This window comes from Abramis brama (assembly GCF_963993115.1).
Source record: "Abramis brama genome assembly, chromosome: 13".
Classification (NCBI taxonomy): domain Eukaryota; kingdom Metazoa; phylum Chordata; class Actinopteri; order Cypriniformes; family Leuciscidae; genus Abramis; species Abramis brama.
This window is the reverse complement of record NC_139975.1, coordinates 16,321,315-16,343,865: the sequence shown is the minus strand read 5'-3', so window position 1 is coordinate 16,343,865 and position 22,551 is coordinate 16,321,315. Positions and strand designations below refer to the sequence as shown.

The 22,551-nt window shown below is 40.1% G+C and overlaps 3 protein-coding genes across 7 annotated transcripts in view; 2 read left to right on the top strand and 1 right to left on the bottom strand.

Annotated features, from left to right (window-relative positions):
• Positions 1–418, bottom strand: part of rnf130 (ring finger protein 130) — a 44,892-nt gene extending 44,474 nt beyond the window's left edge. For both annotated transcript variants that reach the window (XM_084133618.1, XM_084133617.1), the window contains exon 1: positions 269–418. The gene's annotated coding sequence lies outside the window, so the exon portion shown is untranslated. The remainder of the gene's footprint in view (positions 1–268) is intronic.
• Positions 419–3,443: 3,025 nt separating this feature from the next.
• On the top strand, positions 3,444–6,502 carry LOC311094615 (proteinase-activated receptor 4-like). 4 transcript variants are annotated; one of them, XM_084132689.1, is made up of 4 exons: positions 3,444–3,501; positions 3,683–3,712; positions 4,495–5,517; positions 5,718–6,502. In XM_084132689.1, coding segments are annotated over exons 2-3 (993 nt in total). In that variant the 5' UTR covers positions 3,444–3,501; positions 3,683–3,711; the 3' UTR covers positions 5,487–5,517; positions 5,718–6,502. The 4 variants fall into 4 exon arrangements, with proteins under 4 accessions (XP_083988815.1, XP_083988814.1, XP_083988813.1 ...); XM_084132688.1 differs by having other exon boundaries at positions 4,495–6,502; XM_084132687.1 differs by having other exon boundaries at positions 3,444–3,712.
• Positions 6,503–11,541: 5,039 nt separating this feature from the next.
• Positions 11,542–21,741, top strand: LOC311094838 (proteinase-activated receptor 4-like; the record flags this gene model as incomplete). Its single annotated transcript, XM_084133012.1, has 2 exons — positions 11,542–11,727; positions 19,968–21,741. 2 exons carry the CDS (start codon positions 11,542–11,544, stop codon positions 20,733–20,735), a joined length of 954 nt encoding a protein of 317 aa, XP_083989138.1. The 3' UTR covers positions 20,736–21,741.
• Between the last annotated feature and the right edge of the window lie 810 nt (positions 21,742–22,551).

The window sequence follows — 22,551 nt, the reverse complement described above, 5'->3', positions numbered from 1 at the left end:
CGCGTAGATTTAATTAGAAAGGTTTGAGTCCATATAATAAACACAGTTTGCTTTTATTAAAAGCCGTTAAGTAGCCTCGTCTACAGGCCCTATAACTAGTAAATTGGCATTTAACGACTGTTAAAGGGCAACAAATGTGTCTCTTCTGGTGCCAGGACTGCTTTGTTCGTGCAACCAGCCCTGACAGGGACAGCTATGAAGCAAAAACTCCTTTCCTCACGCGCTGAGATTTTCATTCAGTAAAAAGGGTTATGGCGAGATATCTTACCTGCTCGTTCGCTTCCACCTGTATTATTTTCAGTCAAACACTCTCTTTGTTGTAATATTTCACAGAGCCGTGGCTCGTTCGGCCATAGGCAGACCAATGTGTTGCTGTTCTGCTTTTTTCCTGGTCGCGAACACTGAGTCGTACGCATATGCGCATGCGCGAAGCAGCGTGTCTCTCGCACGGTGAGATCAGATCAGTGGGAGGGAAGGACGGGGCCACATCATCACCATCATCTCAAAATGCGTATGCTGGGCCTTAATCACTCATTTAATACAAGTGGCAGCATTCGAGGCCGTACTTTTTTAATTTTACAGGTCTAGAGTTTACAAAGAGTTATGTATTTTATGTTTTGTACATTTTTTACATTGCATGACCAGAACTGTTTTATTTCAGTTTGCTCATCTGAAAGATGCTGTTTATGTAAGCATGTAAGCAAGGATGAATGTAAAGCATAATAAGCTACATTACCGATGATGTAATAATACAGAGGCAACTTCCATATTTGATAGCATCAGGTATACATATATAATGTAACTTATAGGCAACTTTTTTTTTACAGTATATATATATATATATATATATATACTGTATATATATTCCAATCTTCAGTGTCACATGATTCTTCAGAAATCATTCTAATATGCTGATTTGCTGCAAGAAACAATTATTATTTTTATCAATGTTGAAAACAGTTATTTACATTTTCATTTCAGGATTCTTTGATGAATAGAAAGTTCAAAAGAACAGCATTTTTCTGAAATTGAAATCTTTTGTAACATTAAACACTACCGTTCAAAAGCTTGGGATCAGTAAGAATTTTTATTTTATTTTTTTGGGGAAAGAAATAAAATAAATCAATACTTTTATTCATCAAGGATAAGTTAAATTGATCAAAAGTTACAATAAAGACATATATAATGTTACAAAAGATTATATTTCAAATAAATGCTGTTTTGAACTTTCTATTAAAGAATCCTGAAAAAAATCTTTTCTTTTCTTTTCTTTTCTTTTCTTTTCTTTTCTTTTCTTTTCTTTTCTTTTCTTTTCTTTTCTTCAATGCACAAACAGCAGGAGATACATGAATCCATCATTATTTTCCTCTTTATTGTCCTATGTTCACCTTTAAACAATTACCTTTATTTGCCCACTATATATAGGCTATGTACACAATTTCTTGTAGCTTAGATCGGTTTTTAGCCGAACCATTGAATATAATGATCACTCATCAGATCTCTGGCTCTCTCTAGTGGAGGACATATAATCCTACATTACAATAAATCATAAAAACAAACTTTTTTTATTTGTTATTATTTTCCTCTTTGTTGTTCAGTGTCATTTCATCAGGTCCAATGCAGGCATGCTTTTAAATCAAACAGCATATTTCCTACAGAATTCCCCCTGAAATGTGAACTTAAAAAATATTTATTTTTATCTTTAATGTTTCCATTAACAAGGAATGTATTCTTCCTGCATATACAGATTACGTTATGTATTAGCCATACATTAAGATTTTTTGGTTACACTTTATTTTACGGTGTCATTGTTACAGTGTTATTATATTTTTAAGTACTGAGTAATATTAATTAAGTGCATGTACATAGGGTTAGGGTAGGATTAGGATTTGGTTGAGGGTTAGTTGCATGTAATTATGCATAATTAACTGTTAATACTATTGTAAGTACATGTAACAAGGACACTGTAAAATAAAGTGTTACCGATTTTTTCTACTTTATAGCCTAGCTATGAAGTTGGTGAAAATGAAAATTATGTTTCTTCAGCATCAGAGAATGCATGGTTCAGCATTTTTATTCATTATCCCAGTACATTTCTCTACCTATTCTTAAATAAAAATGTTTTACTCTATTTTGCATTATCATTCCAACTTGAGAACAATGCCAGGTTGCTGTAAGACTGTGAAAGTGAACACAGCTGATGTACAGACATGATACATGACATGCTCGTTATGATGACATGGTTGATACGATGGAAAACTGAAACTAACAGTTGAGTTGCATAGGAATAAACAAGGCACTTGAATTATTATAAGGGAAAAAAAAGAATACACTTAGTGTCATGTCTAATTATCATTCATATGCATGTAATTCTTTCCAATCTCCTTTTCATATTTCTTCAGTTTCACAAGATTCAACTTCTCAAGATCTCAAATGAGCCTAAGGGTTAAAGAGGGTGGAAACGAACTAGGACTGAACAACTGTTCTGTGTATTATTATTATTATTATTATTATTATTGTGAATTGTCTCAACTATAATGATGTTAATCTTGCAGGTGAAGAGTGCAATCGTTGCGCCCTCTAGAGCTCACTGTCTACATCTACACTCTTAAATAAAGGTTATTTAGTGGTATGGAGGGAATCATGCATAGGCCTACACATGAACAGAAAATTACTGTTATTATTAAAACTAATACTTCAAGTGAAGTGATAGTGAAGGCAAATCTTTAGCCATTAAAAAGTCATTAAAAAAAATGATGAATTAACGACTTTGAATGCACAATCTTTTTACCATTATTTAATGCAATAATCTTTCTTATTGTTATTAATGGCATGCAGTTATTATAAAATTAACCTTTAGTTTTAATAGAACAAACTGTTATTATCTTCCCTCTCTCTCTTTCTCTTTTAAAGGATCTAAGAAAGGTAAATGTATGTTGTGGGTAAGGCCTTCTTCTTTTTTACCAACAACCCCCATTATTTCCATAGCATACTATTTCATTTCCTCCCAGTACGATCCTATCTCTTCCTGTTTATTACAGTGGTGCTGTCATAGGTAAGACATTTCAGAATTGTTATACTGTTTCACTTTTTGTCCACTAAATGGCTTAACAAATGCAGGCATCTCTAGGCTTCTTTACATCACTAAAACTATCACCATGAAACCATTTGGTTTTAAATGCTGAACATATGAAATTTATTTATTTATTTTTTTGTAATCATTATGAAATCCGTTTTTTTTTTCTCAAACAACCTATACTATTCCTATATGAGTTAGAGCAGGAGGGAAACATGTAACAGGAGATCACATATGTTTACCATCTTCAGAAACAGAGAGAGGAACGACTGAGAGAAACTCATTGATTGGTCTAAACTCAAGAGGAGGCGGGCTGAGATCCCCCAAGACAGCAAAACTATTAAAACAACTTTCTTTTTTTTTCAACAGTGACAAACGCTGAAAAAAAATGAAAAAAGAACCGGTAAAGAGAGCGGACTGAACCGGTATATACAAGCTAAAAAACCTTTTAATAGAACTCGAGAACAAACAGATAGTCTCTTTCAGCCTTAAAAAATACTTCAAACTTTTAAGACACGTTTTTCAGCACAATGCCATTTTTTGTAATTTCTCGATTGCTTTTTCTCCATCTCCTTCTCATTGTGCTTCACATCTCTCCATCTTTAGAGGTGAAAAGCTCCAACAGAAGTTTTCCCAGTAAGTCTTTTCTAATTATATTATTAACTTTAAGATTAACATTGTGTTTTGATTGTCTGTGACTTGGTGTGTTGACCTTTCTGTCAAAAATATAGGCTAACAGAAAAGATTATGTAGTTTAAGCTTAAAGATTATTAAAGCGTCATTATTACTGAAATTTTGTCCTGATTTTCACAAAAGATAATTTAGGTCAACACAGCATAAAATGTGGGCTGGGTGTAATGTGTGGTGAAACATGCACAGACATGAGATTCAGTCACATTTAGTCATAAAAACACATCTAGATTTTATCATATTATTGCATCACCGGTGCAGTAGGCTGCTTCAGATTAAACTGAATAATAAATAAAACTTGAGGGAACAGTTCACATATCAATTCTGTCATCATTTACTCACTCTCAAGTTGATCTAAACCTGTATGAGTTTATTTGTTCTGTTGAACACAAAAGAAGATATTCTGAAGAGTGTTAGTAGTAATCAGTTTCTGGTCCCCATTGACTTCCATAGCTGTTTAGTTTCCCACATTCTTTAAACTATCTTCTTTTGTGTTCAATAGAACAAAGAAACTCATATAGGTTTAGAAACAACTTGAGGGTGAGTAAATGATGACATAATTTAGATTTTCTGGGTGAACTATCCTTTTAAACAGGGTGCAGGGACCAATAATGTATATTTGACTGGACTGCACATAGCATTCACTTAGTAGTTATGCTTGTGATTGCTTTCTGAGTTGACCTATTGTGATTAAATGAGTATGTATTTTCTGTTATTCTGTTTCTCAGTGGGGAGGAACCTTGTTGTGTTTAATGATACACTTCTAGACCAGCATAAGGAGCAGATCCAGAGCTACAGGACTGAACTAGTGGTTCCTCTTCTCTGCCTCTTCGCCTTTTTCATCGGCTTTCCCACAAACACATTAGCCCTCTGGTTGCTGGTCATGCGAACCAAAAAGCTCCCTTCCACCATTTTGCTGATCAACCTCACCACCTGTGATCTTCTGCTACTGCTGGTGCTCCCCTTTCGTATTGTCTACCACTTCCTAGGCAACAACTGGACATTTGGAGAACCGTTCTGTCGAATTGTAATTGCGCTCTTCTATGGAAACATGTACGGCTCAGTGGTATGTCTGGCACTGATCGCTGTGGATCGCTATGTAGCTCTCGTTCACCCTTTCGGTGCCAAGACACTTCGTAGTAACAAGAACTCAATCTATATGAGTGTTTTTGTTTGGATAGTAGTTGCAGCTGCTGCTGTGCCCTTGTTAGCCTCAAAACAGTCTTATAACATAAAGAATCTTTCAATAACAACCTGCCATGATGCACTGCCTTTAGAAGAGCAGGAAAAGTACTTCCTGCCGTACTTTGCTACTCTCTTCTCCCTCTGCTTTCTGCTTCCACTGTTGGTTGTGCTGTTCTGCTATTCTGCAGTGTTACACACCCTTATGGCTGAAGGCGAGCGTTTTGCCCATGCAATTAGAGTAACTGTGCTGATGTTGACGGTTTTTATTGTTTTCTTATTGCCTAGCAACGTTCTCTTGCTGTTGCATTACTCCAAATCGGACTTCGCCAATAATGACCTTTATGTTCCATACCTGATCACTTTGTCTCTCAGCACCTTCAACAGCTGCATCGATCCTTTCATCTTTTATTATGTGTCTAAGGATTTCAGAAATAGGTTAAAGGAGGCTCTAAGGTGTTCTGGGTCTGATTCGGAGTCCTCCTCAGAATCCAGGACAAAGATGACCTTACTATCAAAGATGAGCAGGACTGAATGATCCTTAAATGGAGAAAAAGCTTGATCGTGAGGTTAGCATTACAGTTATGGAAATCAGAAGATACTAGGCTAAATAACTTAGGGTGTATTGAATGACTAATACTATATAGAGCGTCTGTCTATCTGTCCATCCATCTGTCAGTCTGTGAAAGTAACTTAAGATTAGTTTGAATTGCACAGGAAAAACTGGAATGGGGAGATATTAATTCCATTTCCCTTTTCTTTCCTTTAGACATTAGAGACAAATGGATGTATTTCAAAACATTTCAAGGTTCTTGCATGAAGGCACACTGCATGTTTGCATCTAAAATTTGTAAATGCTCTTTGTAGAGATATTTAAGACAACTCAACAGTCTCCGTGGCCTGATGGATGGATTATTAATGTTGGAAAACTCAGTTTCATACTGTCTTAAAAAAATCAGGGGACAGTGTGAATTAAAGTTTCTGCCAATGTCTGCTTGAAAGATTCACCAAAATTGGGTTAGAATTGTACATATTGAAAATGTTTAATCTATTATATTATAAACTGTGAACTAAAAACTGAATACATTTAATGGATTTAAACAGTGGAAGGCAAAATGTAATGAACATTTCAACCATGAATTCTACAGTACAGAAGACAGTACAATTGTGCTGTATAGTATAAACCATTGAATTGCAAATGCCTTTTATAAGCCTGTTTTCTGCTATAGAAGCATGCATAAGAAATAATAGTTTCTTTGTGTATATGAATGTCTGTATGTAGGAACAGAACCACATCGCAACCATATCTAGCTCTTATGTCATGAACTGCTGATTTTTATTTATTTATGACATTAACTATGGATTAACATTAACAATCAAAAATGTATATTTAAATGTATTTGAACAGCATATCTATTGTTTTATAACACAAAACCTGACAAATCTGTTCTTGTGAAATGTTTTAATTTGTTTTGCTTTGAGAAAGTACTCCTCCCTCCAATTACCTTTATATGTCAACATTAAAATGACAATAAATGCTCTGATGACACAATATTTCATGATTATGTTGCCTTTCTTACCTTCATTGATATGCTCCTTCTGAACTTACATTATGTACTCCATTTAGTGGACAATACTGATATCAAGAGACATTTAAACACCTTGATATGACTGAGAATTAATTGAAAATTGAAAAACTACAGTATATCACACATTATATATGTTTGATTGCAGTATTTGAATGTACAATGATCAAAAATATTTTTTTATTGAATAGTGATGGAGCAAAACTATGAAAAGAAATTGTAAAATTAGTCTATTTTTTATTACAAATCATGTAAACATAAATGCAGATAATGGGGTCTTTCACCCCACACTTGAGGTAAAAGTCCCTTGGAAAGCTATAGGCATATAGTGTAGATATTGCATGTCCAGACACAATAGAATGATATAGCACGAGTAAGGAATGTTATGTATGCTTCTAAAAAAGTCTACCTCTCTGAAAGAGTAAACCTTTGGTATAGATATAGACCGGCAAATCAAAGGTTCAAAGTTTTATTTGCCATTTGTAGAGCACAAAAAGAATTGTACACATACATAGGAATTGTACTGCATCACCCTTAGAGTCAATATATATATACACACATATATATATATATATATATATATATATATATATACACATACATACACACACACACATACATATACATATACATACACACATACATATACATATATATCTATATATATATATACATATACATATATATACATACAAACACACATACATATACACATATATAAATAAAGTAATGAATAAATAAACACAGTGCACCAGTGCTTGCTAGCCATATATACCATATATACCCTATTTCTATGAGTTAGCCATTAGTCTCACCACTGCTGGATAAAAGCTGTTATAGAAGCGTGTTTTATGTGTAATGATACTGTCTGCTCTTATATGTCTCAGGCTGTAGGTTTTGTGTCTGGGCTTCAAAAGTGAGTGAGCTGGGTGATGAATGTCACCAAGTATGGACTTAGCTTTCTTCTTACAGCGCTCTGTGTACAGTTCAGTCATGGGTGTGAGGTTTGTCCCAATGATTCTCTCTGCCGTCTTTATAACTCTTTGGAGAGACTTCTTCTCTGCCCGTGTTGCATTTCCAAACCACACGGTAATGCCATATGTCAAGACAGTCTCTATAAGTCCTCTGTAGGCATGAGTAAGAGGGCACATCCCAAGCCCAGCCTTCTTCAAAAGCCTGATAAAATACAGTCGTTTTTGAGCTTTCTTCACTGTGGTGACAGTGTTTGTAGTCCAGCTCAAGTTAGATGTTAAATGCAGGCCCAGGAATTTGTGGCTGTCGGCCCTCTCCACCACAGTTCCCTTGATGGTGAGTGGCTGCAGAGGAGGGCTTTTCTTCCTAAAGTCTATAACAAGCTCTCTGGTCTTGTCTACATTGAGGAACAGGTCATTTTCCTCTCCATAGACCATGATGTCATTGGCCAGTTCCCTATACCCTGTCTCATCTCCCCCCTTAATAAGGCCCAAGATGGTCGTGTCATCTGCATATTTAATGACGAGTGAGCTGTCCTGAGTGGAGACGCAGTCATGTGTGTATAATGTAAAGAGCTTAGGGCTGAGGCAACAGCCTTGGGGAGTGCCTGTGCTGACTGTGAGATTTCCTGATATTATCCCTCCCATCTTTACCACCTGCAGTCTGTTTAGAAGAAAGTCTAAAATCCAATTGCAGGTAGTGGCCGGCAATCCGAGGTCTATTAACTTTACAATGAGTTTTGCAGGACGGATGGTATTAAAGGCGGAGCTATAGTCTAGAAACAGCATCCTAACATATGTTCTGTTATAGTCCAGATGTAGAAGTGTGTGGTGTAAAGCAAAGGCTACTGCATCGTCCACTGATCTGTTTGGACGGTAGGCAAACTGAAATGGATCTGCAGTGTCTGGGATGAAAGAATTTATATGTGTCAGAACCAACTTTTCTAGGCACTTCATGGCAACTGGTGTTAGGGCCACAGGCCTAAAGTCATTTAGGGTTGAAGCGTCAGATTTCTTAGGAACTGGTATCACAAAACAGGACTTGAACAGACGTGGAACTACCGCTTGTGACAGGGACTGGTTGAAAATGTCTGTATACACACCTGCTAGTTGTTCAGCACAGGACTTCAGGACTCTGGGCGACACTCCGTCAGGTCCCACAGCCTTGCGGGGGTTAACCTGCTTCAGAGCCTTCAGCACCTGTGTGTGTGTCACCTGTAGAGCGATGTCCTCAGCACTATGGGGGAGTTTGGAGGGTGTGTCCGAGTTCATCCTGTCGAATCTGCAGTAAAAGTTGTTGAGGCAGTCCGGCAGGGTGGCGTCTCTGACCTCGGTGATGTTAGTGTTTCTATTGTAGTTTGTGATAGACTGGATTTCCTTCCACATAATGTGTGTGTTGTTCTGTAGATGGAGGCTTTCAAGTTTTAGGGAGCGTGCCCTTTTTGCTGCTTTGATGGACTTTCGCAGTTCGTATTTGGCCCTTTTATACTCCTCTTTGTTACCAGACTTGAAAGCCACCCGTCTTTCCTTGATCTTTTTCCGTACGTCAGCATTAAACCACGACTTTTGGTTTGGAAAAATATGGACAGTACGTACAGGAACACATAAGGAGGTACACCAGCTAATATAGTCACTGACAGTCTCTGTATAATCATGAATATTGTCTGTGGCCTCCTTGAAGATGCTCATATCCGTGGCCTCCAGACACCCCTGAAGGCTGGCCATAGCACTGTCAGTCCAAGCATGAACAGTACGAGTGGTGGCAGGGATAGCCTTTAACCTGTTTATGTATATGGACTTAAGTAGAATAGCAATGTGATCAGACTTCCCAAAATGAGGTTTGGGTTCTGCTGCGTATGCATTTTTTAAGTTACAGTAGCAGTGATCCAGTGTTTTATTACCTCTAGTAGGAAACGTCACATATTGATACAGTTTTGGAATGACTTTACGAAGATTACAACGATTAAAATCTCCTAAGATTATAAAAGCAGCTTCAGGATACTCATTTTCATGTTTACTGACCATGTTGTGTAAAATGTTTAGTGCAAACTCCTCCTTAGCAGAGGGGGGGATGTACACAACACTTACAATGATGCAGTGTAGCTCCCTGGGTAGATAAAACGGCCTACACTTCAAGGTTAGAAATTCCACGTCTTCGGAGCAGTGCTGAGAGATGACCTTGTTATCCGTACACCAGGACTGGTTTACTAGAACGGCAGTTCCTCCTCCGCGGCTCTTTCCACAGTCTGCAGCGCGCCTGTCAGCTCTGAAGATGGTGTAACCCTCCGGTGTTAGAGGTTCATCAGGGATTTCCTCCCCCAGCCACGTCTCACAGAAACATAATAGGGAACAGTTTCTCAGGTACCGCTCAGCTGATAATCTTGCGTGCAGTTCATCCATTTTATTTCCCAATGACTGGACGTTTGCAAACAGAATTACAGGGAGTGTTAGCCTCCCTTTGCTAACAAGCCATCTGAGCTTTCGCTCGGTTCCTCCCCGTCTCCCTCGCTTGCGCTTCGGTCTGTTGAAGCCAATATAGGCTCTCGCTTGAGTCTGGCTCCCGGAATAGACTTGCTGCACGTTGTTTTGGCGTAACAGTTCCGGGTGTAAATCCAGCGCTGTGTGATCGAGTGTTCCCCAATGGCTTTGCTCTTGTAAAGAAAACAACGTGTCCCGATCGTACCAGACACTAGGTCTTACTGTTGCCTTTACGTGATGTGTGAATAACAGTAAAAATAACAAAAGTAACACCAACAACCAGTTAATTCTAAGGGCTACGCGACGTCGCACACAGGGGAGCGCCATCTTGGATCTGCAAATACTGTAGGCAAATACAAGAGTGTACATTATTATATACTGTACATAAACACACACAGATGAGCATGTATGTCTGGTTTGTAAGACCACAGTTAATGTGTCCTTTGATTTCATTCTTCCTCATGTCTTTGTGTTTGAACCATCTTTCTACTGCTCGCTTTGTCCTGTCACTGTTGAAAGCAGCAGAAACAAAAAAGGAGAAACATGAAATATCTTGCCAAAACAAAACTGACAGTTGAACTGATTCTGTGCTGTGGTTTATTTGCAATCAGACTGCAATAATTCAATGGCACCTTGTTCAACTTCATTAGCTCCTTCTACAAAGGCTGATACATTACAGCCTTTAGACACGCTCCACCAACTCTTAGTTGAGGTCAGGGTAGTGTGTAAGATGGGCATAGTCCAAAAGCTCACTGGTGTGGTCCTTGAAGCGATTCCCCTGGTTGAGGAGGAGGAGGCGAACGGCTGGTATATTGATTTTTTATCTCTTCTAGGTCCAGTATTCTATCACGTGCAGGCAACACGAAGGCAAGGAACAGGTGAGGTGGATAAATAATGGCCATTGAAACTTTTTTGGTCAAAAACAAAGAAGGCAATTCAACATAAGAACAGTCAGAAGAAAACCAATGCAACAGATTTACCAAAGCAAAGATAACACAGCATATTTAAATAAAATGTGGGCTGGGTGTAATGTGTGGTGAAACATGCACAGACATGAGATTCAATCACATTTAGTCATAATAACACATCTAGATTTTATCATATTATTGCATCACCGGTGCAGTAGGCTGCTTCAGATTAAACTGAATAATAAATAAAACTTGAGGGAACAGTTCACATATCAATTCTGTCATCATTTACTCACTCTCAAGTTGATCTAAACCTGTATGAGTTTATTTGTTCTGTTAAACACAAAAGAAGATATTCTGAAGAGTGTTAGTAGTAATCAGTTTCTGGTCCCCATTGACTTCCATAGCTGTTTAGTTTCCCACATTCTTTAAACTATCTTCTTTTGTGTTCAGTAGAACAAAGAAACTCATGCAGGTTTAGAAACAACTTGAGGGTGAGTAAATGATGACATAAGATTTTCTGGGTGAACTATCCTTTTAAACAGGGTGCAGGGACCAATAATGTATATTTGACTGGACTGCACATAGCATTCACTTAGTAGTTATGCTTGTGATTGCTTTCTGAGTTGACCTATTGTGATTAAATGAGTATGTTTAAGGAGCAGATCCAGAGCTACAGGACTGAACTAGTGGTTCCTCTTCTCTGCCTCTTCGCCTTTTTCATCGGCTTTCCCACAAACACATTAGCCCTCTGGTTGCTGGTCCTGCGAACCAAAAAGCTCCCTTCCACCATTCTGCTGATCAACCTCACCACCTGTGATCTTCTGCTACTGCTGGTGCTAGGGCTGGGGCGGTTACCGCATTACCGCAATACCGCGGTCACATGATGCCTACCGCGGGTCTGAGCTCGTCACCGTCATCACCGCAAAAAAAAAAAAAAAAAAGCATTGGCCTGCACATGTGTGCACGTTGTGTCTAATTACATTGATTCTAATGACATGGATTGTGTCTAATGACATTGTCTTACATAAGTTTTGTTTAGAAAACCTTGAATCCATCAAAAGATGGAGCACATCCGACCTTTCGCGAGTTGGGGAGCGCAATGTTCCATGACACATAATAACATTCCATTTGTATTGACTATTAGGCATGGGCGTCGGAAGAAAAAAAAAAGTGGGTGGGTCCTCCCCCAGAAAAATGTTACTGGAGTAGCTAAATACCATTTCATGTAGGCTATTCTGGTGCCTTTTAATTAAAACAAGTAAACTAAACTCCACTTCACGTCGGGCGGTTCTTTGCCTCCACGTCGTGCATTAAATGCACAGCTATCCGTGGATTATCCCGCTAATACCATGGTAATTTGCCAGCAATGACAATTTAAAGCTGTTATTGATGTTTGCAACGCAATATTTGACTGAAGGGTACAACGGGCGGTTACTTTCGTCAGTTGCAGCTCGTTGAGAAATATAATGTGAAATGGACTTGAATTTATTAGGGAATTCCCTAATAATTGGATTTAACTGATGGCGGCTCTGAAAAGCGAACTGTGCAAAAGGCCATGGTCATTTTATATTTATGTTGTTATTATAGTTTTACATTGTTCCATTCAAGTGTTGAGTTTGACGAGTGGGCGGGGTTTGAATCGGAAGTCTCGCGAGTTCTGTGAGAATGACGCGAGATCTCACACACGCGGCAATAGAGGAAAGAAAGAAGAGATGTGGTGCGCGACGAGCTGTTATTGTGAGCAAACGAGACGAGTTAAGGTGCATCAGAAAGCCATAAAGTTATAGATCGATAATATAGCTGGTGAGCAGTATGGTATTTCATATGTGATGGGCAGCTGATGTTGTGTGATCGCTCCTGAGGTTGTTGGATTTCTGTGGTGAATAATCGCACGTGCGTCATTGCAAACTGTAAGTGATTATCTTATATTTATTTTGTTTAATAATCATTGTTTGATATTCTGTTTAATGCATCAATAAGATCTTTATGCAGTTATAAAAGAACAGCTGCTATATTATACATGTATCACAAGTTTGTGATGTCTCTCAAGTTCAATCACGTGAAGTGATATTGACGCAGCATTTTTATTGTAAGAGTTGTAACAGAAACTAATTGAGTTTGTTTGTTTTATTATAGAACCACACATGTTTATCTACATTTGTCCAGCTGACCAAATCACACAAACCCATCACACAAACACACACTGAACATCACAGCACACGAAGCTACAGGCCCTTTTGAGCATCATCATATTAACCCTATCAGGACCAGACTGCATCGCGTCTGAGGACCGACGTTTCTGCACCCTTCTTCCTTTAAGTGGACTTCCTCTGGAATACTTGGGACTTCTTGAAACTGAGTACACTTACTTATTTCCACCACTTAGTTGCTCTCTCTTAATATAATTGTATCTTTTGAATATAACCACATTGTTTTTATTGTTTGTTTATTTTACGTAGGCCTACACTGTTTTATTGTGACATTTACCTTTCTGTTGACATTGTGAGAAAATGTATCAATCAATACAGTGAGTGAATTTGATCTTTGACTCTGGTTTCTTTACTCCTCTCCTAGTTACTGGACATTAATTGTGTATTAATACTCTAAGGTGATTTAGAACCGTAATAGCAATCAGTGCATTCTACAGCCTTCAATACATTTTATGGTCCTTCGAGCCGGATCTATAACCACCTTAGCGATGATGTCCAGAACTAGTGAGGAAGCTATAGAGCCAGAGGTTGTACGTCCTCGTAGAGAAACAAGACGACCAACACATTTGCGTGATTATGAGGTTAGTTATCCTCAGAAACAGTTAGCATTTGCAGATGAGCAGTCTGATATGCTTAGTTTTATGCGTGAAATGAGGGAGGAAAACAGGCGAATGAGGCAGGACATGCAACGCATATCTGATATGATTGTTAACTCTCCTGTGTTAGCTTCCCAGGTTTCATTATCTGAGCAACGGCTTACGAATGAAGGAGCTGTGGTGTCATCTACACCAAAGTCTACTAGTATGCAGGAGTCATTTCAGGGTGATGGAAACTCTGGCCAGACAGAACATACTCCTTTGGTGCCACATAGAGATGAATCCCTCCTTACAGTTCGCAGTTGTGAGCGAGATCTCATTGAGGAGCTTACAGACAGTCTAAAGAGAACAGGCAGGCTTAGTGATAGTCCGTCTAATTCAGGTATGTCGACCCCTTCTTATAATGATCCACATAGTAGTAAGAATGACTTGCCACGGTATGATCACCATTATGATGCTAATGTTCCTCTGCGCCCACCTCGTTCATCTGATATCCGTCAGCAATGTGCAGATGATCCACCTATGTTGCGGTCCAGTATGCGGTCTCATGATGTTTATTATCAACCAACAACGGACCCTTATCATTGCCGCTTAAGTGACAGAGAGCGTCTGTATAACGATGCCCCTATGGATCGTCTTGATCATTCTCCAATCGATTGGAGGCAAGAGTACAGTCAAGATAATGGACAGTTACGTGCATCTCACCATTCTCTTGGACATTCTGGGATTCATCGTCCGGTGCATCCACCACCAATGCAATATCGAGGGCCAACTCCTACAATCCCTCATTTCGTTCGGGATGATCCTCGAGAATTTGCTCGTCTTAAGCTTGCGTTAAACAACGTTCTTCCTGAAGATGCTTCTGAGTCTTTAAGTTCCAAATACTTATGGACCACCTTAAGCTGGAAGATGCTTTACTTGTCGCCGACTCGTATAGTCACAGTCGCACTCCATTCAGTGACACTATGAGAGCGCTCACTGATATGTATGGGCAGCCACATCAATTGGCACTGCAAAGGATCACTAATTTGATGGATGGGCCCAATATCAGGAGCGGGGATGTGAAGTCTTTCAAGGCATTTGCCCTTCGTGTCCGAGCACTGGTTGGAATGTTAAATCAGCTAGGTAGCACAGGTTGGACTGAACTGAAATGTGGCTCTCATGTTTCTCGTCTCTTAGCCAAGTTGCCATACGACTTAAGAGCTAACTTCAAGAGATTCATTAACCCCATTCAGACACCTATTCCAACGCTGATTGATTTCGCAGACTGGCTGGAATATGAGGTTCATGTGCAGGTAGAAGGAACACAGTATGGCTCCTACCCTGAGCAAGTGAAACACAGTGTTCACAAAGACAAGCGAACTGGCTTTGTGCCCCGTAAGCTGACTACTGTTCTACATGGAAGAGAAAGACTCCCAAAGACTGAATACATGGACTCAGAAAGACCACAGGAGAAGCCGAAAAAGTATTGTCCGTTCTGTGATACAATTCAGCACTACATGAATCAGTGCTCCAACTTCAAACTCTTAACTAAGGAGCAGATTGAGAGTTGGATTAGAACGGGACGTAGATGTTGGCGTTGTGGACGAGGGCATTCTTCATCTAAATGCACGTTAAAGGCGAAGTGCAAGCGGTGTGAACGGAGGCATCTGGATGTTCTTCATGAAGTCAATGCTAACGCCGATGGGATGAGTAAAGGTAATAACCCGACATCGGAGAAAAGCCTAGTAAGCCCTGCTTCTCAGACCCTGTACTTGGATCGGCCTACGAGTGGCAGGCAAGTGCTACTGAAATTAAGTCGAGTAATCATTCGGAATGTTGATAAGTCATTAGAAACCTATGCTGTGCTATACGACGGATCTGAGCGTACTATCTTGTTGAATGAAGCTGCTCGACGTCTAGACCTTCAAGGTGAAATTGAAGATTTGGCTCTGCGCACAGTGAGACAGGATGTTCATACCATTCATGGCAGATCTGTATCTTTCTCCATAGCACCTGTTTCACACCCTGACAAATCCTACCCGGTCAAGGGTGCTTTTACCGCAAAAGAGCTAGCCCTGGTTCAACATACTTACCCCATCTCTGACTTGCAAAGAAGATATCGCCATCTCCGTGACTTACCTTTGCATGACATCCACGAAGCGCAGCCCTTGGTACTTATCGGCTCGGATTATCCTCACTTGATAACCCCTGTGGAGCCAGTGAGATTGGGTCCTCCTGGAGGTCCAGCGGCGGTTCATACGATGCTTGGCTGGACATTGCAAGGTCCCTCAAGTCTTATTAAGCCTGACTTGCAGCCTCAAGAATGTTTATTCATTTCTTGTGTTTCTCCTGAAGCTGAGCTATTCCGTCAAGTTGAAAAACTTTGGCAGCTGGATACCCTTCCTTATCAGTCTGATAAAGTAGTCAGTCGATCACGACAGGATGCAGAAGCTATCCGCCTCCTAGAAGAGAAAACCATCAGGATTGATGTGAATGGTGTCAAAAGGTACGCCACTCCTCTACTCTGGAAAGAGTCGCCTCCACCTCTGAATGCACCCAAAGAGGCAGTCATGGCCCTGTTACGCAGCACAGAGCGGAAACTAGCTAGAGAGCCTAGTATGGCTGCGTCTTACGAATCAGAGATTCAGAAACTGTTGCAAGCAGGTTATGTCACCCCATTGACATCTGCAGAATGTGATCCGAGTTCCAAGGCGTGGTACATACCACATCATATGGTTCATCACAATGCGAAGAACCGTATTGTCTTCAATTGTTCTTTTGAGTATCAGGGTCAGTCTCTCAATGACCATCTTTTCCCTGGTCCGACTTTAAGTGGCAGCTTGTTGGGCGTTCTCCTCCGCTTTCGAGAACATTCTGTGGCCATCTGCAGTGACGTGAAGGGTATGTTCCATCAGATCCGTCTCCTTGACGAAGATAAACCCTTCCTCCGCTTTTTGTGGCGTCATGGGAAAACATCTGAACCAGCCATCGTGTATCAGTGGCAAGTTCTGCCATTTGGCACTGCATGTAGCCCTTGTTGTGCTACCTACGCACTTCAGTCCCATGCAAAGGTGGATCTCGAAGCTACTGATGAAGTACGTCAAACGGTGGAGCGTAGCTTTTATGTTGACAATTGTCTCAAGAGTGTCTCTACTGAAGCTCAAGCTCTACAGCTGGTAAACCGATTGCAATGTCATCTTATGGATAGTGGATTCGAATTGAGGCAATGGGCCAGTAACATCCCTGAGGTTATTCACCACCTTCCTGCTGAGTTAAAGTCAAAGAGTGGTGAAATTCAGCTCAGTCAAGAAATGGCCAATCCGCAGGAGAATGCTCTTGGATTGATATGGCAATGTAGACCAGACACATTGGTATACAAACCTTACCAGAGGGAGGATGGTGAAATTACAATGCGGAGCATCTATCGCACTTTAGCCAAGCTGTACGACCCCCTTGGATATCTCATTCCGTATACCACAAGAGCCAAGATTGTCGTGCAGTCATTGTGGGATAAGAAACGAGAATGGGATGATCCCAATCTACCATCCGGCCTACTAGACGTTTGGCATCAGTGGGAGAGCGAGCTTCCACAATTGTCTCAGATCCACCTGCCAAGATGCTATAGTTCCAGTCTTCAGTATCCTGTCAAGAGCCGCAGTGTTCATATGTTTTGTGATGCGTCTGAAAATGCGTACGGCTCTGTAGCCTACTTGTGTTCTGAAGATGATCAGGGCAACACGCAGGTTGCCTTCATGGCGGCAAGGTCACGAGTCGCTCCGAGGAAACAGATCTCCATTGCTCGTTTAGAGCTTTGCGCTGCATTGACAGGAGCGGAGCTAGGAGACGTCCTGAAGAAAGAGCTAACTCTAGATATCTCCAGATTCGTCTATTGGTCTGACTCGACTACAGTTCTTGCTTGGCTACAGTCTGATTCGTGCAGATACCGAGTGTTCGTAGGAGTCCGAGTCACAGAAATTCAAGAGTTGTCTGACCCTGGAGCTTGGCGTTATGTCGATTCTGCAGCCAATCCTGCGGATGATATTACGCGAGGGTTGTCATTGGCTCAGCTAGCTGAAGAAACGCGATGGAAACAAGGACCAGCTTTCTTGATGCAGTCTAGCAGCTATTGGCCTAAGGCACCAGAAAGAAAGGCCCCCGAAGAAGTTCAGGAACTTAAGAAATCTGTGTTTTGCGGTTCGTTGACTGAACATAAGTTGCAAGTTGAACCTGATCCCAGTCAATTTAATAGCTATACTGAGTTACTAGAGGCTACAGCGCGAGTTCTTCATGGGGTGGCTGGCAACACAGATTCACTGAGTGCAGATGCATTTCAGAAGGCAGAATTGTCTATCCTTAGACAATGTCAGATTCAAGACTTTCCTGACGAATTTGCTTTACTTAAGGGAGGGAAAGACATTTCTGTGCATAGCCGACTTCTTAAGCTTGCTCCTGAGTATGACAAAGAGCTAGACTTGATTAGAGTAGGAGGAAGACTTCGTAGGTGTCATGGATTGAGTGATGCAGTTCTACACCCTATCGTTCTGTCACAGAATCATCCCGTGGTGAAGCTTCTAATCAAGCATTACGATGAACAATTGCACCACCCGGGAGCTGGCAGAGTGTATGCCGAACTGCGGCGCAAGTTTTGGATTTTGCGGGGGAGAGAGGCTATTCGAAGACATCAGCACCACTGTCTTGAGTGTAACAAGTGGAGAGGCAAGCCAATGATTCCTAGAATGTCAGACTTACCCCCATCAAGTCTGCGATTGTGTAAACCTCCTTTTTACTCCACCGGAGTAGATTGTTTTGGACCACTGATGGTTAAAGTGGGCCGGCGCACTGAGAAAAGGTGGGGTATCGTATACAAGTGCCTCACTACTCGAGCCGTACATCTTGACCTATTGGATCACATGGATGGGGATTCATTCCTGCTGTCACTCAGGCGTTTCATTGCCCGAAGAGGAAACACTATGAGCTTCTCTCGGATCAGGGAACAACTTTCCGAGGTGGATGTAAAGAGCTGGAGGACACCTTCTCTCAGATTCAGCCCAGTATCAGAGACCAGTTGGCCAAAGAACAAATCAGATTCCGGTTCAATCCACCAAGTGCACCTCATTTCGGCGGCTCGTGGGAGAGAGAAGTGAGGTCTGTAAAAACAGCCTTGAGAACCACCTTAGGCGCACAGACAGTTACCGAGGAGGTATTAAGAACCATTCTGATCGAGGTTGAGAGCATCCTTAATTCTAGACCCTTGGGTTATGTCTCTAGCGACATCGCAGATCCAGACCCAGTGACGCCAAATTCCTTGCTGATGGGGCGGCCTGACTCCTCCTTGCCTCAAGTTGTCTATTCAGACCCAGAATTACTCAGTAGGAAAAGATGGAGACATAGTCAGGTTCCGAGTGATCATTTTTGGAAGCATTTTATTCATGACTTTTTACCCACATTGCAGTCAAGGCAGAAATGGCACAGAGAGAAAGAGAATATTGCAGTTGGTACTGTAGTACTCATCGTTGACGAGCAGATTCCAAGAGCGCTCTGGAGAGTTGGTATTGTCTCTTCTGTCATTCCTAGTTCAGATGGGAGAGTCAGAACAGCAGTGGTCAAAGTGAAAGATCAAACGTACACAAGACCAGTAGCTAAGTTGATTGAATTGCCAATATTACCCCCAGACTCAGAGAGTTCCTCATAGACCCTACTAATGGCAAATTTGCGTACCAAATTTGGGGGCGGCTGTGCAAAAGGGCATGGTCATTTTATATTTATGTTGTTATTATAGTTTTACATTGTTCCATTCAAGTGTTGAGTTTGACGAGTGGGCGGGGTTTGAATCGGAAGTCTCGCGAGTTCTGTGAGAATGACGCGAGATCTCACACACGCGGCAATAGAGGAAAGAAAGAAGAGATGTGGTGCGCGACGAGTTGTTATTGTGAGCAAACGAGACGAGTTAAGGTGCATCAGAAAGCCATAAAGTTATAGATCGATAATATAGCTGGTGAGCAGTATGGTATTTCATATGTGATGGGCAGCTGATGTTGTGTGATCGCTCCTGAGGTTGTTGGATTTCTGTGGTGAATACTCGCACGTGCGTCATTGCAAACTGTAAGTGATTATCTTATATTTATTTTGTTTAATAATCATTGTTTGATATTCTGTTTAATGCATCAATAAGATCTTTATGCAGTTATATTGATAGTGTTGATTTAAAGCGGTTTACCGCTATACCGCGGGAATTTCTTGCTTTTCAACCGCGGTAAGAAAAAATCCATACCGTCCCAGCCCTAGCTGGTGCTCCCCTTTCGTATTGTCTACCACTTCCTAGGCAACAACTGGACATTTGGAGAACCGTTCTGTCGAATTGTAATTGCGCTCTTCTATGGAAACATGTACGGCTCAGTGGTATGTCTGGCACTGATCGCTGTGGATCGCTATGTAGCTCTCGTTCACCCTTTCGGTGCCAAGACACTTCGTAGTAACAAGAACTCAATCTATATGAGTGTTTTTGTTTGGATAGTAGTTGCAGCTGCTGCTGTGCCCTTGTTAGCCTCAAAACAGTCTTATAACATAAAGAATCTTTCAATAACAACCTGCCATGATGCACTGCCTTTAGAAGAGCAGGAAAAGTACTTCCTGCCGTACTTTGCTACTCTCTTCTCCCTCTGCTTTCTGCTTCCACTGTTGGTTGTGCTGTTCTGCTATTCTGCAGTGTTACACACCCTTATGGCTGAAGGCGAGCGTTTTGCCCATGCAATTAGAGTAACTGTGCTGATGTTGACGGTTTTTATTGTTTGCTTATTGCCTAGCAACGTTCTCTTGCTGTTGCATTACTCCAAATCGGACTTCGCCAATAATGACCTTTATGTTCCATACCTGATCACTTTGTCTCTCAGCACCTTCAACAGCTGCATCGATCCTTTCATCTTTTATTATGTGTCTAAGGATTTCAGAAATAGGTTAAAGGAGGCTCTAAGGTGTTCTGGGTCTGATTCTGAGTCCTCCTCAGAATCCAGGACAAAGATGACCTTACTATCAAAGATGAGCAGGACTGAATGATCCTTAAATGGAGAAAAAGCTTGATCGTGAGGTTAGCATTACAGTTATGTAAATCAGAAGATACTAGGCTAAATAACTTAAAAATAATTCTAGGGTGTATTGAATGACTAATACTATATAGAGCGTCTGTCTATCTGTCCATCCATCTGTCAGTCTGTGAAAGTAACTTAAGATTAGTTTAAATTGCACAGGAAAAACTGGAATGGGGAGATATTAATTCCATTTCCTTCTTTCTTTCCTTTAGACATTAGAGACAAATGGATGTATTTCAAAATATTTCAAGGTTCTTGCATGAAGGCACACTGCATGTTTGCATCTAAAATTTGTAAATGCTCTTTGTAGAGATATTTAAGACAACTCAACAGTCTCCGTGACCTGATGGATGGATTATTAATGTTGGAAAACTCAGTTTCATACTGTCTTAAAAAAAATCAGGGGACAGTGTGAATTAAAGTTTCTGCCAATGTCTGCTTGAAAGATTCACCAAAATTGGGTTAGAATTGTACACATTGAAAATGTTCTATTATATTATAAACTGTGAACTAAAAACTGAATACATTTAATGGATTTAAACAGTGGAAGGCAAAATGTAATGAACATTTCAACCATGAATTCTACAGTACAGCAGACAGTACAATTGTGCTGTATAGTATAAACCATTGAATTGCAAATGCCTTTTATAAGCCTGTTTTCTGCTATAGAAGCATGCATAAGAAATAAGTTTATTTGTGTATATGAATGTCTGTATGTAGGAACAGAACCACATCGCAACCATATCTAGCTCTTATGTCATGAACTGCTGATTTTTAATTATTTATGACATTAACTATGATTAACATTAACAACCAAAAATGTATATTTAAATGTATTTGAACAGCATATCTATTGTTTTATAACACAAAACCTGACAAATCTGTTCTTGTGAAATGTTTTAATTTGTTTTGCTTTGAGAAAGTACTCCAATTACCTTTATATGTCAACATTAAAATGACAATAAATGCTCTGATGACACAATATTTCATGATTATGTTGCCTTTCTTACCTTCATTGATATGCTCCTTCTGAACTTACATTATGTACTCCATTTAGTGGACAATACTGATATCATGAGACATTTAAACACCTTGATATGACTGAGAATTAATTGAAAATTGAAAAACTACAGTATATCACACATTATATATGTTTGATTACAGTATTTGAATGTACAATGATCAAAAATATTTTTTTTATTGAATAGTGATGGAGCAAAACTATGAAAAGAAATTGTAAAATTAGACTATTTTTTTATTACAAATCATGTAAACATAAATGCATAATGGGGTCTTTCACCCCACACTTGAGGTAAAAGTCCCTTGGAAAGCTATAGGCATATAGTGTAGATATTGTATGTCCAGACACAATAGAATGATATAGCACGAGTAAGGAATGTTATGTATGCTTCTAAAAAAGTCTACCTCTCTGAAAGAGTAAACCTTTGGTATAGATATAGACCGGCAAATACTGTAGGCAAATACAAGAGTGTACATTATTATATACTGTACATAAACACACACAGATGAGCATGTATGTCTGGTTTGTAAGACCACAGTTAATGTGTCCTTTGATTTCATTCTTCCTCATGTCTTTGTGTTTGAACCATCTTTCTACTGTATGCTCGCTTTGTCCTGTCACTGTTGAAAGCAGCAGAAACAAAAAAGGAGAAACATGAAATATCTTGCCAAAACAAAACTGACAGTTGAACTGATCCTGTGCTGTGGTTTATTTGCAATCAGACTGCAATAATTCAATGGCACCTTGTTCAACTTCATTAGCT

Excerpts from the sequence above, each read along its gene's own strand:
- LOC311094615 (XM_084132687.1), top strand. The coding sequence starts at position 3,607 with ATGCCATTTTTTGTAATTTCTCGATTGCTTTTTCTCCATCTCCTTCTC. Across the intron at positions 3,713-4,494 it reads CTCCAACAGAAGTTTTCCCA|TGGGGAGGAACCTTGTTGTG; the intron begins GTAAGTCTTTTC and ends TCTGTTTCTCAG.